The sequence below is a fragment of the Hevea brasiliensis genome, chromosome 11, assembly GCF_030052815.1.
Source record: "Hevea brasiliensis isolate MT/VB/25A 57/8 chromosome 11, ASM3005281v1, whole genome shotgun sequence".
In the NCBI taxonomy this organism is placed as follows: domain Eukaryota; kingdom Viridiplantae; phylum Streptophyta; class Magnoliopsida; order Malpighiales; family Euphorbiaceae; genus Hevea; species Hevea brasiliensis.
The window spans coordinates 2,268,620-2,291,326 of NC_079503.1; the positions used below are offsets into that span (position 1 = coordinate 2,268,620).

General features: G+C 33.1%; 3 protein-coding genes across 3 annotated transcripts; 1 reads left to right on the top strand and 2 right to left on the bottom strand.

The window, feature by feature from the left end:
- Positions 1 to 1,269: 1,269 nt before the first annotated feature.
- Positions 1,270 to 4,503, bottom strand: LOC110637335 (cytochrome b-c1 complex subunit 7-2, mitochondrial). The gene is made up of 4 exons (XM_021787383.2): positions 4,290 to 4,503; positions 4,037 to 4,194; positions 3,542 to 3,589; positions 1,270 to 1,571 (listed from the first exon to the last, which is right to left on the bottom strand). Exons 1-4 carry the CDS (start codon positions 4,381 to 4,383, stop codon positions 1,503 to 1,505), a joined length of 369 nt encoding a protein of 122 aa, XP_021643075.1. The 5' UTR covers positions 4,384 to 4,503; the 3' UTR covers positions 1,270 to 1,502.
- A 3,352-nt stretch (positions 4,504 to 7,855) lies between these two features.
- Positions 7,856 to 15,859, top strand: LOC110637309 (potassium channel AKT6). The gene is made up of 12 exons (XM_021787348.2): positions 7,856 to 8,231; positions 8,709 to 9,074; positions 9,276 to 9,333; positions 9,430 to 9,747; positions 10,405 to 10,650; positions 10,997 to 11,095; positions 11,736 to 11,768; positions 11,899 to 12,084; positions 12,938 to 13,132; positions 13,248 to 13,323; positions 14,374 to 14,973; positions 15,381 to 15,859. Exons 1-12 carry the CDS (start codon positions 7,996 to 7,998, stop codon positions 15,665 to 15,667), a joined length of 2,700 nt encoding a protein of 899 aa, XP_021643040.2. The 5' UTR covers positions 7,856 to 7,995; the 3' UTR covers positions 15,668 to 15,859.
- A 2,105-nt stretch (positions 15,860 to 17,964) lies between these two features.
- On the bottom strand, positions 17,965 to 21,914 carry LOC110637297 (probable boron transporter 7). The gene is made up of 14 exons (XM_021787329.2): positions 21,721 to 21,914; positions 21,261 to 21,366; positions 21,095 to 21,177; positions 20,803 to 20,995; positions 20,574 to 20,712; positions 20,308 to 20,473; positions 20,053 to 20,219; positions 19,644 to 19,817; positions 19,467 to 19,562; positions 19,252 to 19,368; positions 18,857 to 19,176; positions 18,428 to 18,707; positions 18,078 to 18,218; positions 17,965 to 18,000 (listed from the first exon to the last, which is right to left on the bottom strand). The coding sequence occupies exons 2-14, from the start codon at positions 21,362 to 21,364 to the stop codon at positions 17,965 to 17,967; spliced, it is 2,016 nt and encodes a 671-aa protein (XP_021643021.2). The 5' UTR covers positions 21,365 to 21,366; positions 21,721 to 21,914.
- Between the last annotated feature and the right edge of the window lie 793 nt (positions 21,915 to 22,707).

The following is a 22,707-nucleotide window of genomic DNA, read 5'->3' on the forward strand; positions in this document are numbered from 1 at the left end:
CTTGTTTTCCACTTGGCAACTTCTTGTCCAACTAGGCTGACATGTTTTGAAATGGTCCCTTTCAATTTTCAGATTTTTTTTTTTTTTTTTAAATTGAAGATATGGCTGGCACTGGCTTCAGAACAACTCTTGAATCCTGATGATCATGCAGTAGAAAATTGCTTGGACCAATTACTGGGAAGATGGGTAAAGCAGGCCAGCAGCACCAGTGTACAACTTTTTATTGACAACCATTCATTTCCGTGAATTGCTCCCAATTACAACAAGTGGATTGTTAAGACACCCATGCAAATGGTCACCGTCACGGTAGGTTCAAGAAAGCAAATGAACATGAACGTATTGACTCATGGAGACATGCTGTGTGAACAATGAAAGGGAAGTTTGCGGACATGAATTTGGCTACCAGTTCTTCTGATGTGGTCTGCAATCAAAGGATAATTCAATACTTTGATAATTATATATAACGCCTTTCATATTTTAAAAAATAAATTTTTTATGAATATGAAAGTATACTCTTTTTTAATATATCTGAAATATTTTATACTAATTATGCCGTGGAGCCAAAAATTTCTATTGAGATGCACACTTGCCCTTTTGTTGACCGACTAAAAGTAGAAATATTTCACCAACAATACAACATGAGCGATAGGAATTGGAGGGTAAAATTTATCACATCGGAGTTCAGTGTGTTGGTCTGAAGCACTAGGCCTTCATACGAACACGGAAATTATATCCTCAATCATTGGTGAATTTTCATTCTCAGACTTCCGCAGGCAGTAAATGCACCTGTATTTTATGAAATATGAAGAAATAGCTGAAGGGCAATTGTCTATGCATGTGGGGGTAAAAAGGTCTAGCAAACTCTGGATAGAAGGCAAAAGCATGTATCAACCATCTGCCATGCCCATGAACGACTATGGCCCTCCAGCCTTGTACAAGCTGACACGGGTTTCCAGCAGAATCCCACACACCATAGGAGCCGTATGCCCATGTAGGCGCCCATACAACAGATTCTTATTCATTTTACAGCCTAAACCGAAAGCAACACTGCAACTACATATCATTAACAATTCTGTAAATTGCTATCCACTGTTCTCTCTCTGAGCATGACTCCTAATGCACAAAAGAACCTATGCCCCGCACAGATGCAATCATGGCCGCCTTTTCAGGCAAAGCTGCATGCTCATACATTATCAAAAGAAAGAGAATGATCTTCTTGGAAAAGTCTAGCAATACTGACAAACTGTTACTAATGTTGTCAAGCATGAATTGAAATTTCAAATTTGGTTCTGCTTGATTATTTAGATAACTGCCAGTACAAGATAACCATGTACTAACACAATTCAACCTCTGGGACAAATGATTGGAATAACAAATTTATAAAGCAGATGCATAATCCATCACCCTCCAGCTACGGTAAAACAATATACCACATAAAAGTAAACTTTCAACAAGAAATTAACTCCCATAAGCAAAAGCTACAAAGGAATGCTATGAAGCTCTCAAGGAATGGTGCGCTGATAGAGCGGCAAAGCTCCCAAAGCCTCACGTTCAGCTCTTTCCTTCTTCACCTGCAAAACATAACAAACAAAACATTTTCCAAGTTTCAAACTTGCAGGTAATTTTACCATTGGATTGAATTGAATCTTCATAAATACACATCTTCAAGCCAATCCCACCAAACCTCAGCAACTTCTCTTCCCCAAACAAAGTAAACTAAAAGAAAACACATATGCATTTTTTTTCTGCAGCTAAGCTTATTCAATTTCTAAAAGTTACAGTGCATTTCTTACAAACAACTGTAACAATGCCTCGTGTACTTGGAAACATCACCTTTTGAGCAATTCTTCTAATGAATTTATCACTTAAGAAAGGAAGAAGTAATCCTAGCAAATGGCTAGATGAGAAACAGAGCCATTACTCAGCCCAGTTCATTCATTTAGACAAGTACCAAAAACATTCTAGATTTGATCATTATCCATTAATGATGCAGAATGCTTCTACTCAACTCAACTAAGCTTTTGTCCCAAATATTTATTGGAGTCGGCTATATGAATTCTCTTTTTCCACTCTAAATGATTTTGGGTTAAATCCTCAGAAATGTATAATGCTTCTAGGTCAGGTTGTACTACTCTCCTCCAAGTCAATTTAGGTCTACCCCTTCTTTTTTTTCTAATAATGCAGAATGCTTAATAAAAAAAAAAAATTGATGCCAAGCATACTCATTTAAACAACATTCATCTTGAAATGGATCGTGTAGGGAAATAATACAGAACATTGATAGCATACTTCATTGTTATTATATTAGCTATGATTAAATTTTTGGGAGTTGCCACAGTTGACACCTTCCGTGTATGATGAGACACAAGACTATTAGCTTTGTCACATAACAAAGCTGCAATTACGAAGGCTTCAATAGATATATGCAACAGGCATTATAGATTGGTCCAAGGCCATTAGATAGAATTTACTAACTAGTACAAAATATAAAAGATATAAGCAAACTGCTCAGCAATATTATACGAAATAACTAGCAGTGTGAAACTGTGAATCACAACACCAAATCCACTTAAAGGCTCTGTTTGTTTGATTGAAAATATTTTCCTAGAAAACACTTTCTATATTTTCTGACGTTCAAGGCACTCAGAAAAATTAATCAACAAAAGATATTTTCTTAGTTAAAGGGAAAACTAAGTCGAAAATGACTTCCTTTTTATCTCACGAACTTTAACAAACTTATTAAAATGTGAAATAACTTATTAATGCATCACATAAACAATTAAACATATATCCATTAGTTTTCCGGTCACCACCAATCATCCTTGACCACTGAAAGCCACCACCAGTTGGTGGCGGTTGCTGTGGTCAATGATGGCCACCCAAATTTATCATTTTCATGTTTTTTTTTTTCTCATATGCAATAATAAATAGTAAAAAAATTGCTATTTTAGTCCAAACATTTTTATAGTATTATAAATTGAAAGAAGATTAACTTTTTTCAGGGTACTTAAAACAATAGAAAATAATTTTACTTTGTTTTTCAACATTGTGACCACAAAAAGGAAAACAAGTTATTTTCTCTGACAATATTTCATTAGACAACATTTTCCATAGACAGGTCATCTTTCATGAAACAAACAGAGCTTAAATCAGTAAATGGACACAAACAAAAGGTTGGTCAAAAGTATTTTCGTAGATCATATTGAAATGCAATAGAATGTAATGAAAGTGAGGTAAAATATTGGATAAGAAACTCATTCCATCAAATTCCATTATGCTCTATTACAATCTATATCAAACATGTCCTAACTTCACTCATCATATCACCATGCAACAACCACAAAATACATAACAGCATTCTTTACATACTATTTATAAATTATAAGTTTTGCTAGCTATATCGAAAATTCAAAGCATTTATAACAATTCACATGAAAAACAGGCAAGATTCGTATATTAAAGCTATTAACAGAAAAACTATTTGAAGATAAAGGCAAATAACTAAGAAGGCAAAGTAGATAAATACTTCAAAACGACTTACAAGTGCCAGCATATCTTGAAGGTAGCTCCTGAAAGGGGTTTGCATGGCCTGCAAAAGTGCAAAGAAAACAAAATTGAAGCTTGTGAGATCTCCATGTATAGTTAAATAACATATTTTAAAATAGATGCACATACAAAATACAACTAGCCAACAACAGTGGACAGTCGATACTCCGTATTGTGATCACGCCTTTACCAAATACAAGAGTTATTTAAATAATAAGCTCATACCGATGCTTAATCATACAATTAAAAGCAACTCCAAGCCTCTAATCCTAAGTCTTTGGTCGATTATTCACAATGCGTGTTATGTAGATTTTATCATTTTAATGCCGCAAAGTTCAAGGATTTCACAATCTAAGCATTTCAATGTTAATATTTTCCCAAATATAAAGCTTGACCACCAACACATACTTGAGATATGTAACAATGCATACATAGAATCAATCAAATCCCTAACCCATAATAGAGATTTAAACAGCAAAATAATGAACACCTGTAGGTCCTCGGGAAGGTACTCGTGCTTCATGGAGAGGTCCATGGCGCGCTTGAGGCGCTGGTTACGAGCATCCACAATCTCTCTAGGGAGCCGATTAAGCGCCTCCTTGATGTCCAGTTCGTAGTAGGGATCGTAAAGATCGTCGTATCTAAGGCCTATTAATTCAAATAATTAACATAAAATCTACGTTCACATATGCGGTTGCATGTATTGGAATCAGGAAGAAATTTAGGGTTTCGAAAATGCTAACCATATTTGCGAAGGCGTTTGGAAAGAGCTTTCATGTGCTGTTTAGCGAACCAGTTCTTCCTTGGATCAATAAATGATTGCAAAAACGACGACATTTTCGCACTTTGATCTCTTCTCCTCTATGCGCAACTTTGAAGCTTTCACCTTCTGGCTGTGTCTATTTTCTGGAACAATCGTCTGGTGCCTTGGGAGAATTTTTGGGCACAGCGAAAAGACATTTTCAAAGGGTTGGGGTGTGAGGAAACGGCGTCGTAATATGCTAATCTTGGGCCTATACAACTAATCTGGAACTACTGGCCTTGGGCCCTAAATATTAATGTAAGGTTGAAAAGCCAACCTAAGGCTTTTTAATAAGCCTAAGCATAGCCCTGAGCCTCCTTAGTTGGCAAATACTCTTGGCCTATTTATATGTTTTATTTTTTTCTTTGCAAGTGATTTGGTTCAACATGCTCATTATATTCCTGCATGCTTATGCATTATGCTGCCTGTTTTTCCCAAAGGCCCATCCCAGCAGAAGAAAAGCATTCTTACCAACAGGTTATTTCAATTAGTAAGGTTGTGAGCCCTTTTTGTCATCGTTACACATATAATTAATCAAATAGTATGAATAGAATCGATCGACAACATAATTTTAGCTTCAATAATTGTCATCAAATTATCACGCCATGCATTGAAGGTGAGTGGCAACCCACTATTCACTTTCCGCTCATGTCTGAGACATAAGCATCTTTAGTCTTTGATCAGGCTTCTGAGCGCTATCACTAGCAGTAATTGATTTGATTTTGAAGATCACTTTACGAAATCTTGCTGGCCCATTAAAGATTTACAGGATCTTAGACTAACTTTGAGAAAGAAACAATGGGTAGAATTACATTGGATCACGTGGAAAAATGGTAAATTTCAGCACTTTCTAAAAGAGATATGGTTTTGATTAAAGAATGGTGGAAGCGACGACGGACGACAATGGCTGGCCTTTCATGTTTGTGCCTTTTGTTTTCATATTCGACATACCAATGAACCTTGCCTTTAACTTGACCCACATGAGACATTTCGAATCTTCTCCTGAATGGGATGTGTTTGGAGAAGAAACTGTTTGCTGTGGTTTGATTCCATAATTGAAGACTAAGGACGAAGATTGGAATCTTACTTGATCAAAACATGAATACATGTCTTTGTATCTATTGTCCAATTTCAATGTGAAGCAAACAAGCCAGAAAGAGTCTTGCCGGTAAGAACTGTGGCAGAGAAGACAACGTTCGCCACGGGTTGGTTTGATCCGTGAACTGGATTGGATTAATTTCGGGCCTTGAACTGATCTGAAATCAGTGGTAAGCCATTTGAATTAGATCAGAATCAGTCGGTTCAAATAGTTAATTTCGATTCGATTTATTTTAAAGAAGAAGAAATAACCAATGAAGAGATGCCACGCGGTGACTCTTCCTATGTGCCACATGGGCTATCCCTTATTTAGTTGAGAAATTATAATAACTAATCATCAACCATTGTGTTGCATAATAATTAAGAGATCTTATATTTATTTTTTATTGAACCTAAATAAATTGAACTTTAACCGATTAGTTTTGAATTTTTTTAAAATCAATTTAATTAGTTTGATTTGATTTTAATAAAAAAAATTTGATTGAATCAAATTAAAATCATCCAATAAAGAGTATTAATTCAAAAATTTAATTCGATTAATTATTTTAGTTTAAAATAGATATTATTAAAATAATTATTAAGTTAAGCAAATTAAATTATAATTAAATAAAGATAAATTAAAATAAAAATTTAAACTTAATTGGGTCTTATTTAATAAAATTAATTTTATTTTTAAAATAAAATTTTAAATATTTTATACTTTTATATTCCAAATATTTTATATTTTTTAATAAAATTATTTTTTAAAACTATACCAATGCTAATTAATGGTAAACACATATATGAAAGCTAATTAAAATTAATGATTTAAAAAGGAAAAAAAAAGTGTAATAAAAATTGGGTGGTTAGAGCACTTGACAATTGGTCGCTCCACACTCAAATGTAATAAAATTATGTTGGTGAAAACTACATCAAATATAATTAAGCCCTGTGAGATTTTGAAAAAAATTAAGAATATAATAGTCATTTGAATAAAAAATAAAAGTTAAATTAATTTAAGTCCCTTTACTTTTAATAAAATTAATATTTATATATATATATATATATATATATATATTTTAAGAAATGTAGTACTCAATTTTTTTTTTAATTTTATAACAATCTACTTACACAATTAAAATGTTATATAATTAATCTTTATAAATTTACTTTAAATAACATTTTAGTCCTTGAATTTTTAGGTAAAAATTAATTTTTAATTTCTAAGAAAATCAAAGATAAGAGGTAAAATGTTATTTTATTTAAAAAAAGTTATATATATATATATATATATATATATTTTAAATAAAAATAATTTATTTCAATTCTTAAAAATTGAGTATTTAAGTGTGAATTTCACTAATTTTGAATAAATTTAATAATTTATCCAATAAAAGAAAATTTAACAAATTTCTCTTTAGGTAAACGATATGCTTAAAGTTTTAGCTAAAAATTTTTTTAAAAAAATTTATACTAAAAATCAATGAAAATTTATAACATCCTGAATTTTTAAAGCTGTTATAATACAAAATATATTATAGAATAACAAAGTTATAAATTTCAATTTAATACTTAGATTTTTTGATAAATTAATAATGAAAAATCAGTTTTAGTATATTCTTTCTATTTCTCTTATTTAATCATTATAACATTCTATTGAGTTTGGTAAATTTTCTTTAATAATAAAATTTAATGAGTTAGTAAAAAATTTAAAAATATGAATATTTAGTTTTATACAAAATTCTTCATAATTTCTTAATTTTTTTCCTAATATCAAAGTTGAGGTATACTCAAAATTTTTTAAGCTAATAACAAATTTATCAATATAAAAAATAAAAAATTTTATTAATTTTGTAGAAAGATTGTGATTTTAATTTTCATAAAAAGAAATATATAAATTTATTTTCACATAATTATATAAAATAAATCCCTAAATAAATTTTTTAACTCCGTCACTACTTAAATATTATATAAATCAATAAAATTAATGATAGTTCTAGCCCATGGCTTTGTTACAAATCACTCCCTTTATATCTTTTTACTTTGTATTAAAAATAAATAAATAAATTGAATTCAAACTTAGTTATTATCCAAAAAAATTAATTATTTTAAATATTTTGTATTAATAATTAATTAGTTTTATTATTTTTTAAATTAACAACGAGATTATACAAAGATATATAATTTTTAATTTTTAAAATTTGAAAAAAATTTGTTAAAAATTATCTATTTGTTAGCAGATTTTTTTTTTTTAAATATTTAATATATTAAAATACCGTTTAATTTTTAAAATTTGAAATAAGTTTGTTAATAAATTATTTTTATTATTTTTTAAATTATTTTAATTTAACCTATTAAAATGACACATGAAAGTCAAATGACTTTGAAAGACATTTTTGACTGCTTTAGCTTCTATACAGGCGCCACATGGCCCAAAGCAGCTCGATGCCAGTCGCGTAAGTTAACGAGCGCAACTGCAGCAGAGGCGCGCAGAGCAAAAACAGAGAAAAACACACACTGAAATACTTAGGAGAATGAGAAAGTGAAGCAAATCCCTGATAAAAGTAGCAATGTCGATGAAGAAGAGATCAATGGGGTTGTTTTCTTGTGGACAAGGACTCATAGAAGAAGGAGGAAGAGGAATGGGATGTCACGAAGACGATGAGATTGAGAAATTCTCAACAGATGATAGAAGCTATTTTAGCCTTACCGGTGAAATTCTTCCTTCTCTCGGTAAGAGCGCTGTTTCTAATCGCCGCCTCCAGCTCCGTCGCTTCATTATCTCTCCCTTCGATCCCCGTTACAGGTTTCTTTTTCTTCTTTATTTTCCTTATCACTCTCAAATTTACACGCTAATGTTCATTAAAGAGATGCCAATGTTCAAGCTGGTTGAAACTTCGATTCATACATGTCTTTTAAATGGTTTGGTTGGTATATATATTTTTTGGGAAATTCTGTTGTACAATCTTTCAATTGGATTTATTTACTATAAGATTCTGAGCAATCAGGCAGATGAATTTACTGGAAAGACTTATCGAAGACCTGGTCTATCACTACTCAAACACAAACATATGGTGTTACTAATGAAAACACTTAGTTATCTAGACCTGATTCATCATTATCTAATATGCAAATATACATGTAAATATGTGGTGGATTCTACATCTTGTATCCATAATAAATCGAGTTTATATGTTCCCATATATGTATATGTTTTGTCTTAGCTCGACTAAGCAAGAATTTACCCTTTTTACCATTATCTGAGTCCAGATTTTTTTGGCAGAATATGGGACACTTTCCTGGTGTTTCTAGTTTTCTACACCGCATGGGCGTCTCCTTTTGAATTCGGATTCCTTGAGAGGCCGACTGGTCCACTTGCTGTAATTGATAATGTTGTTAATGCCTTTTTTGCCGTCGACATTGTTTTGACCTTCTTTGTGGCATACCTCGATAGAGTTACTTATCTTCTCGTTGACGAGCCAAAGAAGATTGCTTTCAGGTACGCAAAGACCTGGCTGGTCTTTGATGTTGTCTCCACTATTCCTTCGGAACTTGTTAGGTCGATATTGCCTGATAGACTTCAGTCTTATGGATACTTTAGTATGCTTCGTCTTTGGCGTCTCAGGAGAGTCAGTCGTTTTTTTGCAAGGTAAAATGAGAATTTCCTTATACAGTGAATATTGCATTCATTTTATTTTATTTTTCTCTCCACCTGTCTTCCTGCTCCGATGTGCTTGGCTTGGATTGGTTCTTTTCTATGCAATTTTTATCCCTTCTCTCCCCTCGCTTGTCAAGCACTTTTTCTGGCACTGTAACTGTTCTCATTGTCCTCATTTCTTTGTCTTATCAGATTGGAAAAACATAGGAACTTTAGCTACTTTTGGGTACGGTGCTTGAAGCTCATATGTGTAAGTATATTTGTCAGATATTTTTGGTTATTTATATGAAATTTGTTAGGTCTTTCAGAATAATTATGTCTTACAAGGAATTTAATGTTCTTGTAGGTTACCCTCCTTGTAATTAACATTGCTGGTTGCTTTTACTATCGTCTTGCTTTATCTTATTATGACCCAGAAAAGACATGGATTGGGTCCGTATGGATACACTTTGAGAAGGAAAGCTTGTGGGCCCGTTATGTGACATCACTTTACTGGTCCATAACCACGCTTACTACCACTGGCTATGGTGATCTGCATGCAGTAAATGAAAGAGAGATGATATTTGTAATGTGCTACATGATGTTTGATCTTGGACTCACATCATATTTAATTGGAAATATGACCAACTTGGTTGTTCATGCAACTAGTCGAACAAGGCAATTTGTGAGTAAAATGATCGTTTGTTTTGCACAATTTTTGAATCCCGTAGTAATTGTTGTATATTGCTTAAACGGTATTTGTGAGAACCATTTTCTTCCTGAATAGGGGTGGAACTGAATATCCGAATAATAGTTGCTAGAAATTTTGACACTAATTCTTTTTGCATTCGAATGTAAGATTTCAAATTCAAGTAGTAGTAGTTAAAGAAGATTTCAAATTCAAGTAGTAGTAGTTAAAGCTAGATTAATAAAAGAAATTCTGGATTACCTCGAGAATATCTCAAATCAGATAGTAATGGTATCCAGTGAAAAATACCATTCCCAGTTTTGATGGAAGCCACCTTTTATTTGAAAAGAAACACAACAATGCATACTAGCATGTGGATAGTTCTGCTTCACTGCAAAGCTCTTTTGATGATGCTGTCATTGCAAACAAAATAAATTTGATTAGCCCAATTAATAATCTTTGTATTGTTCCTTTCTATATTGAACTTTCAATTGGTGTCAAGTTGCTTTGGAACTAGTGGAACATAATACTCATTGTTTCTCAAATTTTTACTTCAGTCGTGCATTTTTTTTTTATCATTTGATTTTTGTGACTTGATTTTCTTTTATACCTTTTTTTTTTCCTTATCCTGAGCTGGTGTTTATGGTATTTCAGAGAGATGCTATCCAAGCTGCATCAAGTTTTGCACAGAGGAACCGGCTACCTGTTCGTCTGCAAGATCAGATGCTTGCTCATTTGAGTTTGAAGTACAGAACTGATTCAGAGGGTCTGCATCAGCAAGAGACAATTGATTCCCTTCCAAAGGCCATTCGATCAAGCATTGCAAACTATCTCTTCTATAACTTTGTAAATGAGGTGTACTTGTTTAAAGGGGTATCAAATGACTTACTTTTCCAACTGGTAACTCCAACACCTTCTTCATCTTCTTTAATGGTTTTGGGAAGAACTGTTAAGGCTTGTTCCTGGCATAGAAATATAGATATACAGAAATTAACAATTTTTCATTTTCTTCAACTTAAATCAAGTTCTCTTGGAATTGTGTTTTCTACGTTTATATTCATGAGGAAAATTATTTAAATCCAAATCTCTATCCTTATGCTGCAAAATTTATTTTGTGCCCTATAATTGGCTTTGAGAAGGAAAATCCTTATTTAAATAGGGGAAATATGCACTTCAAATGCTAACCAATTTTATTTGTTTGTTTGACATTTTAATTTATCTGTCTTGAAACTGCTGAATATTGAAGGTCGCGGAGATGAAGCCTGAGTACTTTCCTCCCAGAGAAGATGTGATTTTACAGAATGAAGCACCGACAGACATGTACATATTGGTCACTGGTTCAGTGGTAAGTACATAACTACCTCACTTCGGTTTCGTTCTTCTTCTATCCTGTGGTTAGGTTGAGAATTTTAGATGTGAGAATGGAACGAGTTAATTTGTTCCTCTCTAAGGTCAGTATAGATGAATTTGAATTTAGGGTTCCTCTCTAGGATCAACAAAGGGCTGATCATTGAATAGGAAAGACAGTGGACCTGCAGGGTCTTAAATGAACCTACAGGTTCCAAAGAAAGCCTCGTTCTCTGCAAAGCTTATCGGTGCTGCATGGCTGTTCTCTACAGGAACTTCAAATCATTCTTGACATCCTTTTTCATCATCTATGATCCTATGCTTGAAAATGACTGAGCCCAATATGGAAATCCCAACTCATTGATCCTTTTGATACAAACAAACAGGAAGCCCCAGGGCCACTATATTTTAGGTGCCCAAAACATCTGATATAAGTTGAACTAAAAAAACCTAGAAACTTGAAAGATAGAGATGAAGAAGATGGATACGTTCCCCCACCTACCCAAAAGATAAAAGAAAGTTGCTATCACGTTATCCAGTTTAAATGACACAGCATATTTTCCTCTTTGGATGCCTATTTATATTTGGAAATAGATTTTTAATTTTATAGTTGCTTATGAACTTGTCCTACAATACAGGATCTTATTGTGCCAAAGGGGCCAACAGAGCAGGCAAGTTTATTTATTTAAATGCCTTTGATATTTTCTTCTCCATTTGTGTCAGTCATATTGGCAAGTAGTAGTGGAACTGTGGAATATTTCTTGCTATAAGTAATATGATGTTTCCCATGTAAGATATCAGGCTGTTGGAGAGGCAAAGGCAGGAGATGTTGTTGGTGAGATTGGTTTGCTTTGTTACAGGCCACAAATGTTCACAGTTCGGACCAAACGATTAAGTCAGCTGTTGCGTCTGAACCGTACTGCATTTTTAAATATTGTACAGTCAAGTGTTGGAGATGGGACGATAATTATGAACAATCTTCTTCAGGTCAGCAAAAATTTTCAAGTATTATTACTATGATAATCATCATTACCATTGTTTTCATTATTGAATTAATGTTCTGTTGTTTCTCATTATTTTTTTGCCTCTTTTTTTTATTTTTAAAAAGTCTTTCAAATGCTGATGTTATGCATAAGCTTCTATCATTATAAAAGCTTCTAGCATGTAGAGTATCTGCAACTTTTAACTTATTTGTGGTGATTGATTATGTAGCTGCAATCAACAGACTTCTTGCATAATTAAAGAATAGGAAGACAATGCTTTAGTTGCTATATAGAGTTGCAAGAGAAGCATTTTGCATGATTTTTGCAATTGCTTTCAATTCACATTTGTTTCATTTTTCAGTTTTGGTAGGAGTTGTTCATGCTTAGTTTAAGGCTTCCTCTTGAGTGTGCACATCTTTTTGCTCCTTTATATGTATTTAAAAACAAAGAGGAATATATATATATATATATATATATATATATATATATATATATATATATATATATATATATATATATATATATTATAGAAAAATTTTAGAGAAAACACTTCATAATAAATTGTTTGCGATGGAAAATAACTTTGTTTGTAAGAATTAATGTTATTCAGCATGAAGGTGAGTGATTCCATACTGTTTTTTAGGCTTTGTGCTGAAATAAGCTGGATTATACTCCATTCCAGTGCTTCTGCAGCTTTAACACGAATTTGAATCATGACATTACAATGCCTTGTTCATTGTCACATTAGTTGACAATTACAACTATTCTAATAATATTCTTTGAAGAGAATAAACTATTTGTTATGAGAGAAGGATATGTTTTCTTAGCCTTACTCTATGGTTTGTTGGTTGATGTAGCATTTGAAACAGTTGAACGATCCAATGATGGAAGGAATTTTGGCAGAAACAGAGCATATGTTGGCTCATGGGAGAATGGACCTGCCTCTTACTTTGTGCTTCGCGGCAATGAGAGGTGATGATCTATTGTTGCATCAGTTGCTTAAACGGGGTTCAGATCCAAATGAGTTGGATGACAATGGGCGGACTGCATTGGTGAGCAAACAATTTTTCTATGCGTACATGTAAATATTGCACATAAATGATATTGTGTTAAAAGAATCTCTTTGATGTATAGATTTGGAACTTACTTTGATCTTCTACACAACAGCACATTGCAGCTTCAAATGGGAGTGAGCATTGTGTAGTCCTCCTTCTAGAGTATGGAGCTGATCCTAACAAGAAAGGTATTTTTATCCAATAAGCCAATATAGATGACCCCCAGTAAGCCGTGTGAAAAATTATAATTACTTCATTTTCTGAAACATTCAGTTATTTTTTGCATACATTTAAGATTTCCTGGAATAAGAATTTGATTACTTTATTCCCTCTCTCTCTCTCTCTCTCTCTCTCTCTCTCTCTCTCTCGTATATGTGCATTTGCTCAAGCACCCTGAATGTCCAGTTCTCCTTGAATGCAATTCTGTGAGTAAATAACCTTATAGTACAAAGCTCATCCAGATTTATCTGAACTGTGTGAAATTATGTATGCATAATTCAAATATTCAATAAGTTCCTGAGGAAAGTCTTCCCAGCTTTGTTGTCCTCCTTTTGTTTCTGCAATACAAATGTATCATTGTTTGATTCTAACCTAAATGCAGACAACTTATGGAGAAGGAGTTTAAATAACCTTAAAGTACAAAGCTCATCCAGATTTATCTGAACTGTGTGAAATTATGTATGCATAATTCAAATATTCAATAAGTTCCTGAGGAAAGTCTTCCCAGCTTTGTTGTCCTCCTTTTGTTTCTGCAATGCAAATGTATCATTGTTTGATTCTAACCTAAATGCAGACAACTTATGGAGAAGGAGTTTAGGTATTAACTGACCTCTATTTGGCCATCTTTTAAGCCTAGTTCCTGAATCTTTGATGCCAATGTTAATATGTTGTATGGTCTTCTCTTTACATTCATAATGTTGATTCCCCTATTTCAGGATGCCATCTGAAATGATAACATGAATGCTTTGTATACTACTTTTTTCAGCCATAATCTTTCTAAATTTGTGTATAATGGAATAGGTCTTCTACTCTGTTGATTTATGTCATTGTCACCTTTGCTGTTATCCTTGCTACAAGGGCATTTTGATGGCTAACTCAAGTTATTCATGTTATGCTGCATTATGATATTTCTATGTTTAAAAATTTGGTGCAGTTGTACATCAGTTCTGTAAAATGTGAATGTTGCTTATGTTCAGAGTAAAAAATGAGCTAACAGTTATCTGCTACTGCTCATGCAGATTCAGAAGGCAATGTTCCCCTTTGGGAAGCATTACTGGGGAAGCATGAATCCGTTGTTAAACTTCTTGTAGACAATGGTGCAACCATATCTTCTGGAGATGTGGGTCAATTCGCATTGGCAGCCACTGAGCAAAATAACTTGGATTTGCTCAAGGAAATTGTTAATTATGGAGGAGATGTGACACTGCCCACAAGCAGTGGAACTATAGCACTTCATAAAGCAATATCTGAAGGAAACACAGAAATAGTTAAGTTCCTTTTAGATCAAGGAGCTGATGTCGATATGCCAGATGTTCATGGATGGACAGCAAGGGGTTTGACAAATCATCAGGGTCGCGAAGAAATTCAAGCTTTGGTCCGAACAAGGCAAGAAAGGGAAAAAAAACTGGTTTCCACAGTGCTGCCGCAGCAGCAGCAGGGGAAGCCGCATATTGGGAAGCCTATTGCAAAATATAGTAGGGAACCTGCAATGCCTCGACCTTCAAACCAGGATGTTGGTTCACCAGCCCCTGGAGTGATATTGGCAGATAATAGTCAGAGAAGAAGTGTTAACACTTTCCACAATTCACTTTTTGGGATCATGTCAGCTGCTAATACTGGTGAGATTGCACCCCTCTTTCTAATATATTCATTAATTTTATAGAATATCATATAATTGGTATGACTCAGTTTTAGAACATGGGAATCATGCACTGTCTGTTGGAGAAATCAAAAGAACAGAATGTAAAAGGGGAGAGAATTATTCAAGGATATATAGACTATAGTCAATTGATAAGTTATTGGAATGATTTTATAATCATTGAAAGCCTTTTTTTATGGAAATTGCATAAATAATATCAAATAATTAAATTAGTCAAGGATTGTTCGTGGCCTGAAGAAAGTGAGCTATAAGGTCAAGCTTCTAGAAAGATTCAGGTCCTTGATCTTGAATACCTCAGGGTGGAGTTAGCATTAAAATATTTCATAATGTTATTTGAAAAAAAGTTTATAATTTCAATCTGGGCAGGTGAGCATGAAATAATTGCGTCTCCAGGAGGGGCTGCTGGTGCTGGTTTTCCGACTATGAGCTATCCAGCTAGAGTGACTATTAGTTGCCCAGAAAAAGGTGAAGTTGACGGAAAGCTTATTCTGTTGCCAAAGTCACTTCAAGAACTACTCGATATTGGTGCCAAAAAATTTGGATTCTTCCCCACCAAAATTCTAAGCAAAGAAGGGGCCGAAATTGAGGATTTGGAGCTCATCAGAGATGGCGATCATCTCGTCCTTGTTAGCAATGTAGGCACCAGAATGTAAAAGATGCTATACAGGCGAAAGAGTTGGAGATTGTGATTAAGTTTTGCCACATGATTACTTTGTTGAATATGAGAACATTAATCCTTATCGTTATGCTCTTTTCACTCTTTTCGTTTTCATAATTTATCTCGGGTTTTGTTACATTTTTTTTTTTTATGGAATATTAATACCTTTGCATAGAGGTCCAAGGAAGAGATATGCTTGCAATTTTATTAAATTAATGTGCGTATTTTCGTGATAAAAAAAAAATCAAAACGAGCTCATTTATCACTGAACTGATCTTTTGAGATTCTACATCATTATATAAAATTGATAAAAAGGTATAGAAAATACTCAGAAGACTGAGATACAATTTGATTATCTGTAAATTTGTATGAAAATTCAGAATTCCTAGGGAAAAAAACAAGGTAAATATTAAACACGATCACTTAATTTTATGAGTGTTTTAATAAAAATCATTAAATTTTAATTTTTTTCATAAAAATTACTAAACTTTAATTTTTTTCATTAAAATCATTGAATTTCAATTTAATTTCATAAAAGTTACCGTAATTGAAAATTAAAAGTTTTCAGATTAATTTATTGACTTGTTAATTATTTTACAAATGTATTACATTATTTTATTAGTTTCTTAAAAAAAAAAAGATGAATAAAATATATCCCGTTATCTTTCTCATTGTCAAATCTCTCCCTTTTTTTTTGTTTCTTCCTCATTAGTAATCAATAATTAGGTAATTTTATTTATAAAATAATTAATAAATTATTATGAAAATTTTTAATTAAAGTGATTTTTATAAAATTAAATTGAAATTTAATAATTTTTATAAAAGATATTAAAATTTAATAATTTTAATAAAAAATTTATAAAATTAAATGATTACGATGTGATAATTACCTGAAAAAATATGAGATGCGGATGTGAAGGCTGTGGGCTCCAATTGAACTTGGACATATGACATAGTGATTTGGAGAACTGGTTTGGATCATCGTTTGCAATTCATGTTACTTATTTTATTTTCTTTCGTTTGAAATAAAATATTTATAAAAAAAATTTAATAAAATACTTAATTTTTACTTTTTTAAAATTGATTTTTTTTAATTAAAAAAATAAAGTATCTCATTTTTAAATATGAAAATTAATTTATTTTTTTAAATTAAAAAGAATTAAATTATCTCATATTTAAACATGAAAATTAATTAAAAAAACTAATTAAATTAAATTTTTATAAAATTTTTGATTCTACATAAGATTTGTAATTTTTTAGTCTACGTAGAAAATGGCAATGTATTATAATAATTAAGATTTTTTTTTTCTTCAGCTAAACTTATTAAGAACCAAGTAATAATCAATAGATTATATAATGAAATATTATATTTTTTTTAACAAACAAATTTTATCTCTTTATTATTTTATTTTATTTATTTAACTTTGATTAAAACTTTTTAATCATGAAAAGTCTCTAATACTATAGAGCTTATCTATCGACTTATTATTTGGATTTCCTTATATCTTGTCCTAATCTTTGGGTACATTATATTCACATTTTCATTAAAATGTATATAAGATTATTTTTCGTTGCAATTTAATCAATTAATGAATTTTTTTTGCAAATTTAATTATTTAAATTAAAAAATGTGATTAAAAAGAAAGAGGAAAAGAAGTTGGAGACAGGATGTAATTTTGTCTCAAAATGGTCAAGGAATTTTGAATAGGTAGCCGTGTGCTTCTGAATCGAAGATGAAAGCATATTACAAAGGGGCTAGCTTGCATATAAAACTAAAAATAAGAAATTCTTAGAACTCAAGTATACCAGAAGAAGCTATAAAATGAAAACGATTTCATATAACAATCTAAGTTGACTTTTTTTTTTTTTCCCTTATCTGATTCTTGTTATTCTTCTTTATTTCTCATGTCCTCTTCCTCATCCCCACCTGATTCTTTCTTCTCACATGGAGAAAATTTTGAGCAAAGGATTGGAATAAATGGCTATTACGGTAAGCTGTTGTTCATCTAATGTTCTTTACCTACTTACAAAACTTGAAAAAGATTGAAAATTTAAAAGCTCTTCCTATGTCTCCCTTGTCTCGTAAAACATTAATGGTTGCTCGCTTTTTTGTCCTTATTTTCCCAGCTCTCTTCCATAATTGCCCTTCAATATTGCATTAAATTATGTGGTCACACACATATATGCTTCAGCATTTCCTTGTAGCTAGGGTCTTGTTTTTTAACCCCCCCTCTGGTCATGCAGAGGGTTATGATAGCCATGAGCTCCTTCCATATCCTAGTTGTTATTGCCTCATTGTCTTCTTCCAGCATCATCCTGTGGATGGACCTGTCAAGCAAGCCATATTCTGTCATTACCTTTTTCTTTTTTCAAAATACAACTTAAAATGGGAGATTATCTATTGCCTGATATAATTTGTCTTCCTTCAAGCTTAAAGTTCTAAACTTCAGCTCGCCTCTGTGGGTTGTCATTTCGTCCAGTATCTCAGCATCATAGAAATCATCTTCCTCACTTGGTTCATTCCTCATATCGTGCGGTTCTCTCTCCTGCACCATGTTATGATGTGCATAAATATTAGAAAAGCATCTAGATGGAATGAAATTCGACACTACAACAGTTAATGTTTCAAACTAAGCTACAACAAGAAAATTTACTTCTTAAATCTTATTTTTGATCTATTTCACAATAGCAGAAAGGGGTATTTCCTGAAGCTCATATTATTTATTGTGTCTATGATTGGGATAAAAGACAGTACCCTGAACATAAGACTACGACTTCCTTTTGGAGGACCAGCAATTTCTTCATACTCAGCTGCATCCAGTTCTTGAAGATAATGAGGATTGAACAGCCTAGGAAAGATAAAGTGCCTTATGCCAATGAGAAAGAAGAATGGTAGTGGGAACAACACTCCGCCTATGGGTATCCATGTCACACCAAAACAAATCAAAAGGTATACAAATTGGAATAGCGTAAATATAGCAATGTGCTTGAATGGCACCGACTCCACGAATGAAGCATGATCACCTTCCAAAACTCTGCACAACACAATTTTACAAAAAGAATAAAATTAGATTTGCAAACCTTTTAATCCCTAGACAATGTATGATTAACCGTATTATAACTAGATTGTTAAGTGCTACTTTCGCTAAAAACTTTTCTATAATTTTAAGGTGTGACTACTTACTTGTAACGTCGATTTGGGGGAACGAAGAGTAGTAAAATCCTTCCCCAAAACTGATTCCCTGGGAGACTATCAATGGCCATGTAAGCAAAGTAACCCCAGAGAACTGATGTAGGTATTTTCTTAATTATAGGCAAAGCACATGTTGATAATCCAACTAGCAGTGATTGTAATAGGTTACTCATTCTCTGCTCATTAACTCTTTCAGGCAAGTAAGCATCAATGTGTTTATCAGGATCGAATTTTTCTTTTGCATCCCCTCCATCATCAGATTTCATTACAGCCTCTTTCAAGTCCTCCAACTCTTTATCTACTGAAGCAGTCTGCGGAAAATCCATGTTGAGAATAACATGCTAGCATATATTTATGAGGAAGTTTTACAAACTTAAGGCACTTACAGGTGGAGCTGTATCCATTTCTATAAACACGGCTTGCATCCTTCCATAAATTTCTGAGTTGCTTGCTTTCCGCTCAATGCATTCCTTGGCGCTTTGTACCATCTTCTTTCGAATCAACTGCAAATCATGCTTGTACCATTTAATAATTGAAAAGAGTATTAAACTGATTCCTTTTTTTTAAGAGAGAATTCTTAAAAAACTTTCACCACACACACCTGCCTCTTAAGAACTGCAAGGTTCTTAGTGTGCATGGGTGATTGGGGAAGAACACCATTTGAAGGAGGGAGCCCAAGCAACCCGCAAATTAAAGTCTAAAGGCATGAAAAACAAGCAAAATGTAAGTATAAAATCTTGATAAGCTATAGATGAGAGCAAAAGAACTGGTCAGCTACCATGAATCCGAGCAACAATACATCATAATGGTAAGCTGACGGATTCTTGAGATTGAACTCCTTTTGTTGTGCCATCTTTGAAGCTACACTGTGGTCGAAAAAGTACAGACCAGCTATCATAATGGCTGGTATAACGGCAGCAAAGATGTAAACCACTGGAACCTTCCCCATATCCTGCAATTTGATTTTTAAATCTAGATAAGATAAATAACATGATTTTAACACGCTTAATCACATATAGAGAAAGATTAACCAGGAGTACGAGTAGGACAGATGATTGTGCTAAAAATTAACCAACATAAGTCATGAACAAGGAAGCTAAAACTCCGTCAACACAAACATAAAAAGAGACATGAAATCCTCAATAAAGAAATTTCTATGCATAAAAGAGTTTATCATATAACCTTACCTTGATTACAGTCCAATGGTAAACTGATATAGAATCCCAAAGAAGTGGACAATTTAGCCTCCTGGGAACTCCAGAAGGAACTCTGTTGGGTACACTGTAAGACATCAGAGTCCACAACACGACCATTAGGGGAACCCCATAGTCTGCGATAAAACTTCGGAGCCACCCTGTAAAAATTTAATAAAAGATAAAGAAATCTCAAAGTAATCATTTCTATTATTAAGGCATCGATATACTCAAACTCAGTTCTTTTACCTGCGCCGTATCGCCATGACCTTGCCTTTCTACTTTTAAGGGCAGTGACGAGTAAACCAAATGAGAAAATGATTGCAAGCAATCCATTTGTATACAGCCAATGGAATTGATATTTTTCTAACTGGGAATTCTCATGTTTGGGAATATTAAATTCAGTAACAAGTCCCTGTGTTTCAAAAGTAAAGACAGTGAATCATAGTATTCAACTGGATGCAACTAGTCCACGATGAAAAAAGTACGCCAAAATCATGCTGAACAACCAGTACCTTGATAGCCTCTTGAAAGAAAAGAACTGTAATCAACATGCCGAAAAGCTCCTCTGCAATTCTTGTAAATTTAGCGGTGATGTTGCCGGCATTAAAAATTGCAAGCAGAAAAAGCATAAGTGCAGTCCAAACACAAACCCTGCAGAGAATGTAAAATAATACGTAAGTCAACGGTCCAAAAACAATAATCTCAAATATGCTAAGGAGAAAGAGAGGGAAATTCCCTTACCAACCAGCCCAGGCCAAGTACAATTTCTGGCCCAATTCAGCCCGCCCTTTGCTGAACTTGAATAAATATGTATACATGATAACAGTGGGTTCAGCTACTCCTAATATCAACAATGGCTGGCCTCCAATAATTGAGTGGATTATTCCGCAAATAGCAGTAGAAACCAAGGTTTCCACCGTACTCAGACTTCCATCTGATAATAGACAAGCATGGTCTTCAGGCTATGACTTCAGACGATTGCATTACAGTAACTTTCATCTCTTTAATAAATCCAAATTCTAAAATAAAGTACCTGTATCTCTACTCAGTTGCTCTCCAAAGGCAATAACAGGAAGGGCAGAAGCAAAGAAGATATAAGTAGTTGGAGCCAATATCCTGACATATATATATAAAAAAATGAATAAAATATCAAATGAGTGGGGACCTTGCAAAGACATATAAGAAATACAGTGATATACCTGATGCCTGAGCGAAGTGCACTTATCCAATCTTCCTTATAGCACGCAGTTCTTCCTCTCACGTCGTTGATTATTCCCTTGAATGGAGACCTCAAGCTCTCCATTCCTGTTGCCAAGAAATTGTGTGTTAGGTTCCTTAACTTCTTCCTCTATAACAAGCTGAGAAACCTCGTCAGCTTGTAAATTCCTGCCGTTTATTTTTTTTTTCCTAAACGATGGAATTTCTATGTTTATGTTTAGGATATTCGTTTTCAACATCGTAATTTTCTCAGCAACCAAACAGAACAATGAACAAGAAAAGAAGCGCGTATTCTCTCCATGCATGTAGAGCATCTAACTGATAATGATCAAACAAATACAGCCAAATCGCACTGAGATTGAAACAATCCAAGAAAAAAAAATTCAAAGCAATTATATAAGCACACTATATGATAATGTTTTGAAGGAACATCAATCTGACCTGCAAGTACGTGGCTGAAGAAATGAAGAAAAATGCGAGAAACTCCCGGCGGCAGAGGAGGAATGGGAGGGTGGCCGGAGATGTCTGAGTAGTCCGGTGAACTAGAGTGATCAATGACTTAATTTAGTTTTCACTCTCTGTGTTTCTCTCCCCTGAAAAATGAGAGAGAGATGCGCGTAGCCAAGCCAAGCCGAGACGAGAGCAGGAGGGTTTTGGCGACCATTCAAAGTAGCACTAGGCGGGTTTTGTGGAGGCCCAATCGAATAAACTGCGGATCATACGGAATTTCAACATTCCCTTACGTGGTGACATGTGGTTGGATACATCGATCGGCGAGTTCCTCCTGGACCTGCGTCGTCGTTACGCGTCGCTATAATTAAAAAAATATGAGGAATTAATGTCGGGTCATGGAATTCCGGAATTATAGGGTGTGTGATAGCATACGAGACCAGCCATCGAATTTGATGAGGTTGAGCTAATCGTGACCGTACAAATTTGCAAAAGACAAAATAGACCCTTGAGAGATGACAATTATTGATATTGTGTGGGTAGTGACGAGAAAACTATTCTGCGTCTAATTTCCATAATTCATTTTGTATAATAATATATTATTATTTTTATTAAAAAGTAATTTATTTTTATGTATTTATATATTTAAATATTATAATTTTTAAAAAAATAAGTAAATTAATTTTTTTTTTAAATTTAGTCTAATAATTATTTGTTTTTAAAATATAAAAATCAATTAAATATAAATTTTGAATATCATCCTCCCCCAGCCAACAATCAATTGCTAAAATATAAGAGTAAATCCAAAAATCATGTAATTATAAATTAAAATTAGAGAAATGAGAAGCAAATGATAGTGTGAAAATGATAATCAAATTCTAAAGCACATGCAAGGAAAAAGCAGAATTCCATCTATTTGTATTAATTTCCACATGCATTGTTTTAGGACATCATGAGTTGGAAAATTTTACATTTCTC

Bases quoted from the DNA above. Each gene is read 5' to 3' on its own strand.
- LOC110637335 (XM_021787383.2), bottom strand. From the start codon at position 4,383: ATGTCGTCGTTTTTGCAATCATTTATTGATCCAAGGAAGAACTGGTTC. The intron at 3,590-4,036 runs GTGTTCATTATT...GCACTTTTGCAG, and splicing joins ACCTTCCCGAGGACCTACAG to GCCATGCAAACCCCTTTCAG. The intron at 1,572-3,541 runs GTAAGTCGTTTT...TATGTTTTGCAG, and splicing joins TTCAAGATATGCTGGCACTT to GTGAAGAAGGAAAGAGCTGA.
- LOC110637309 (XM_021787348.2), top strand. From the start codon at position 7,996: ATGTCGATGAAGAAGAGATCAATGGGGTTGTTTTCTTGTGGACAAGGA. The intron at 8,232-8,708 runs GTTTCTTTTTCT...TTTTTTTGGCAG, and splicing joins CCCTTCGATCCCCGTTACAG to AATATGGGACACTTTCCTGG. The intron at 11,096-11,735 runs GTAAGTACATAA...CCTACAATACAG, and splicing joins TATTGGTCACTGGTTCAGTG to GATCTTATTGTGCCAAAGGG.
- LOC110637297 (XM_021787329.2), bottom strand. From the start codon at position 21,364: ATGGAGAGCTTGAGGTCTCCATTCAAGGGAATAATCAACGACGTGAGA. The intron at 20,474-20,573 runs GTACTGGTTGTT...TTTGAAACACAG, and splicing joins TCTTTCAAGAGGCTATCAAG to GGACTTGTTACTGAATTTAA. The intron at 19,369-19,466 runs GTGTGTGTGGTG...CATGATTTGCAG, and splicing joins TTGCAGTTCTTAAGAGGCAG to TTGATTCGAAAGAAGATGGT.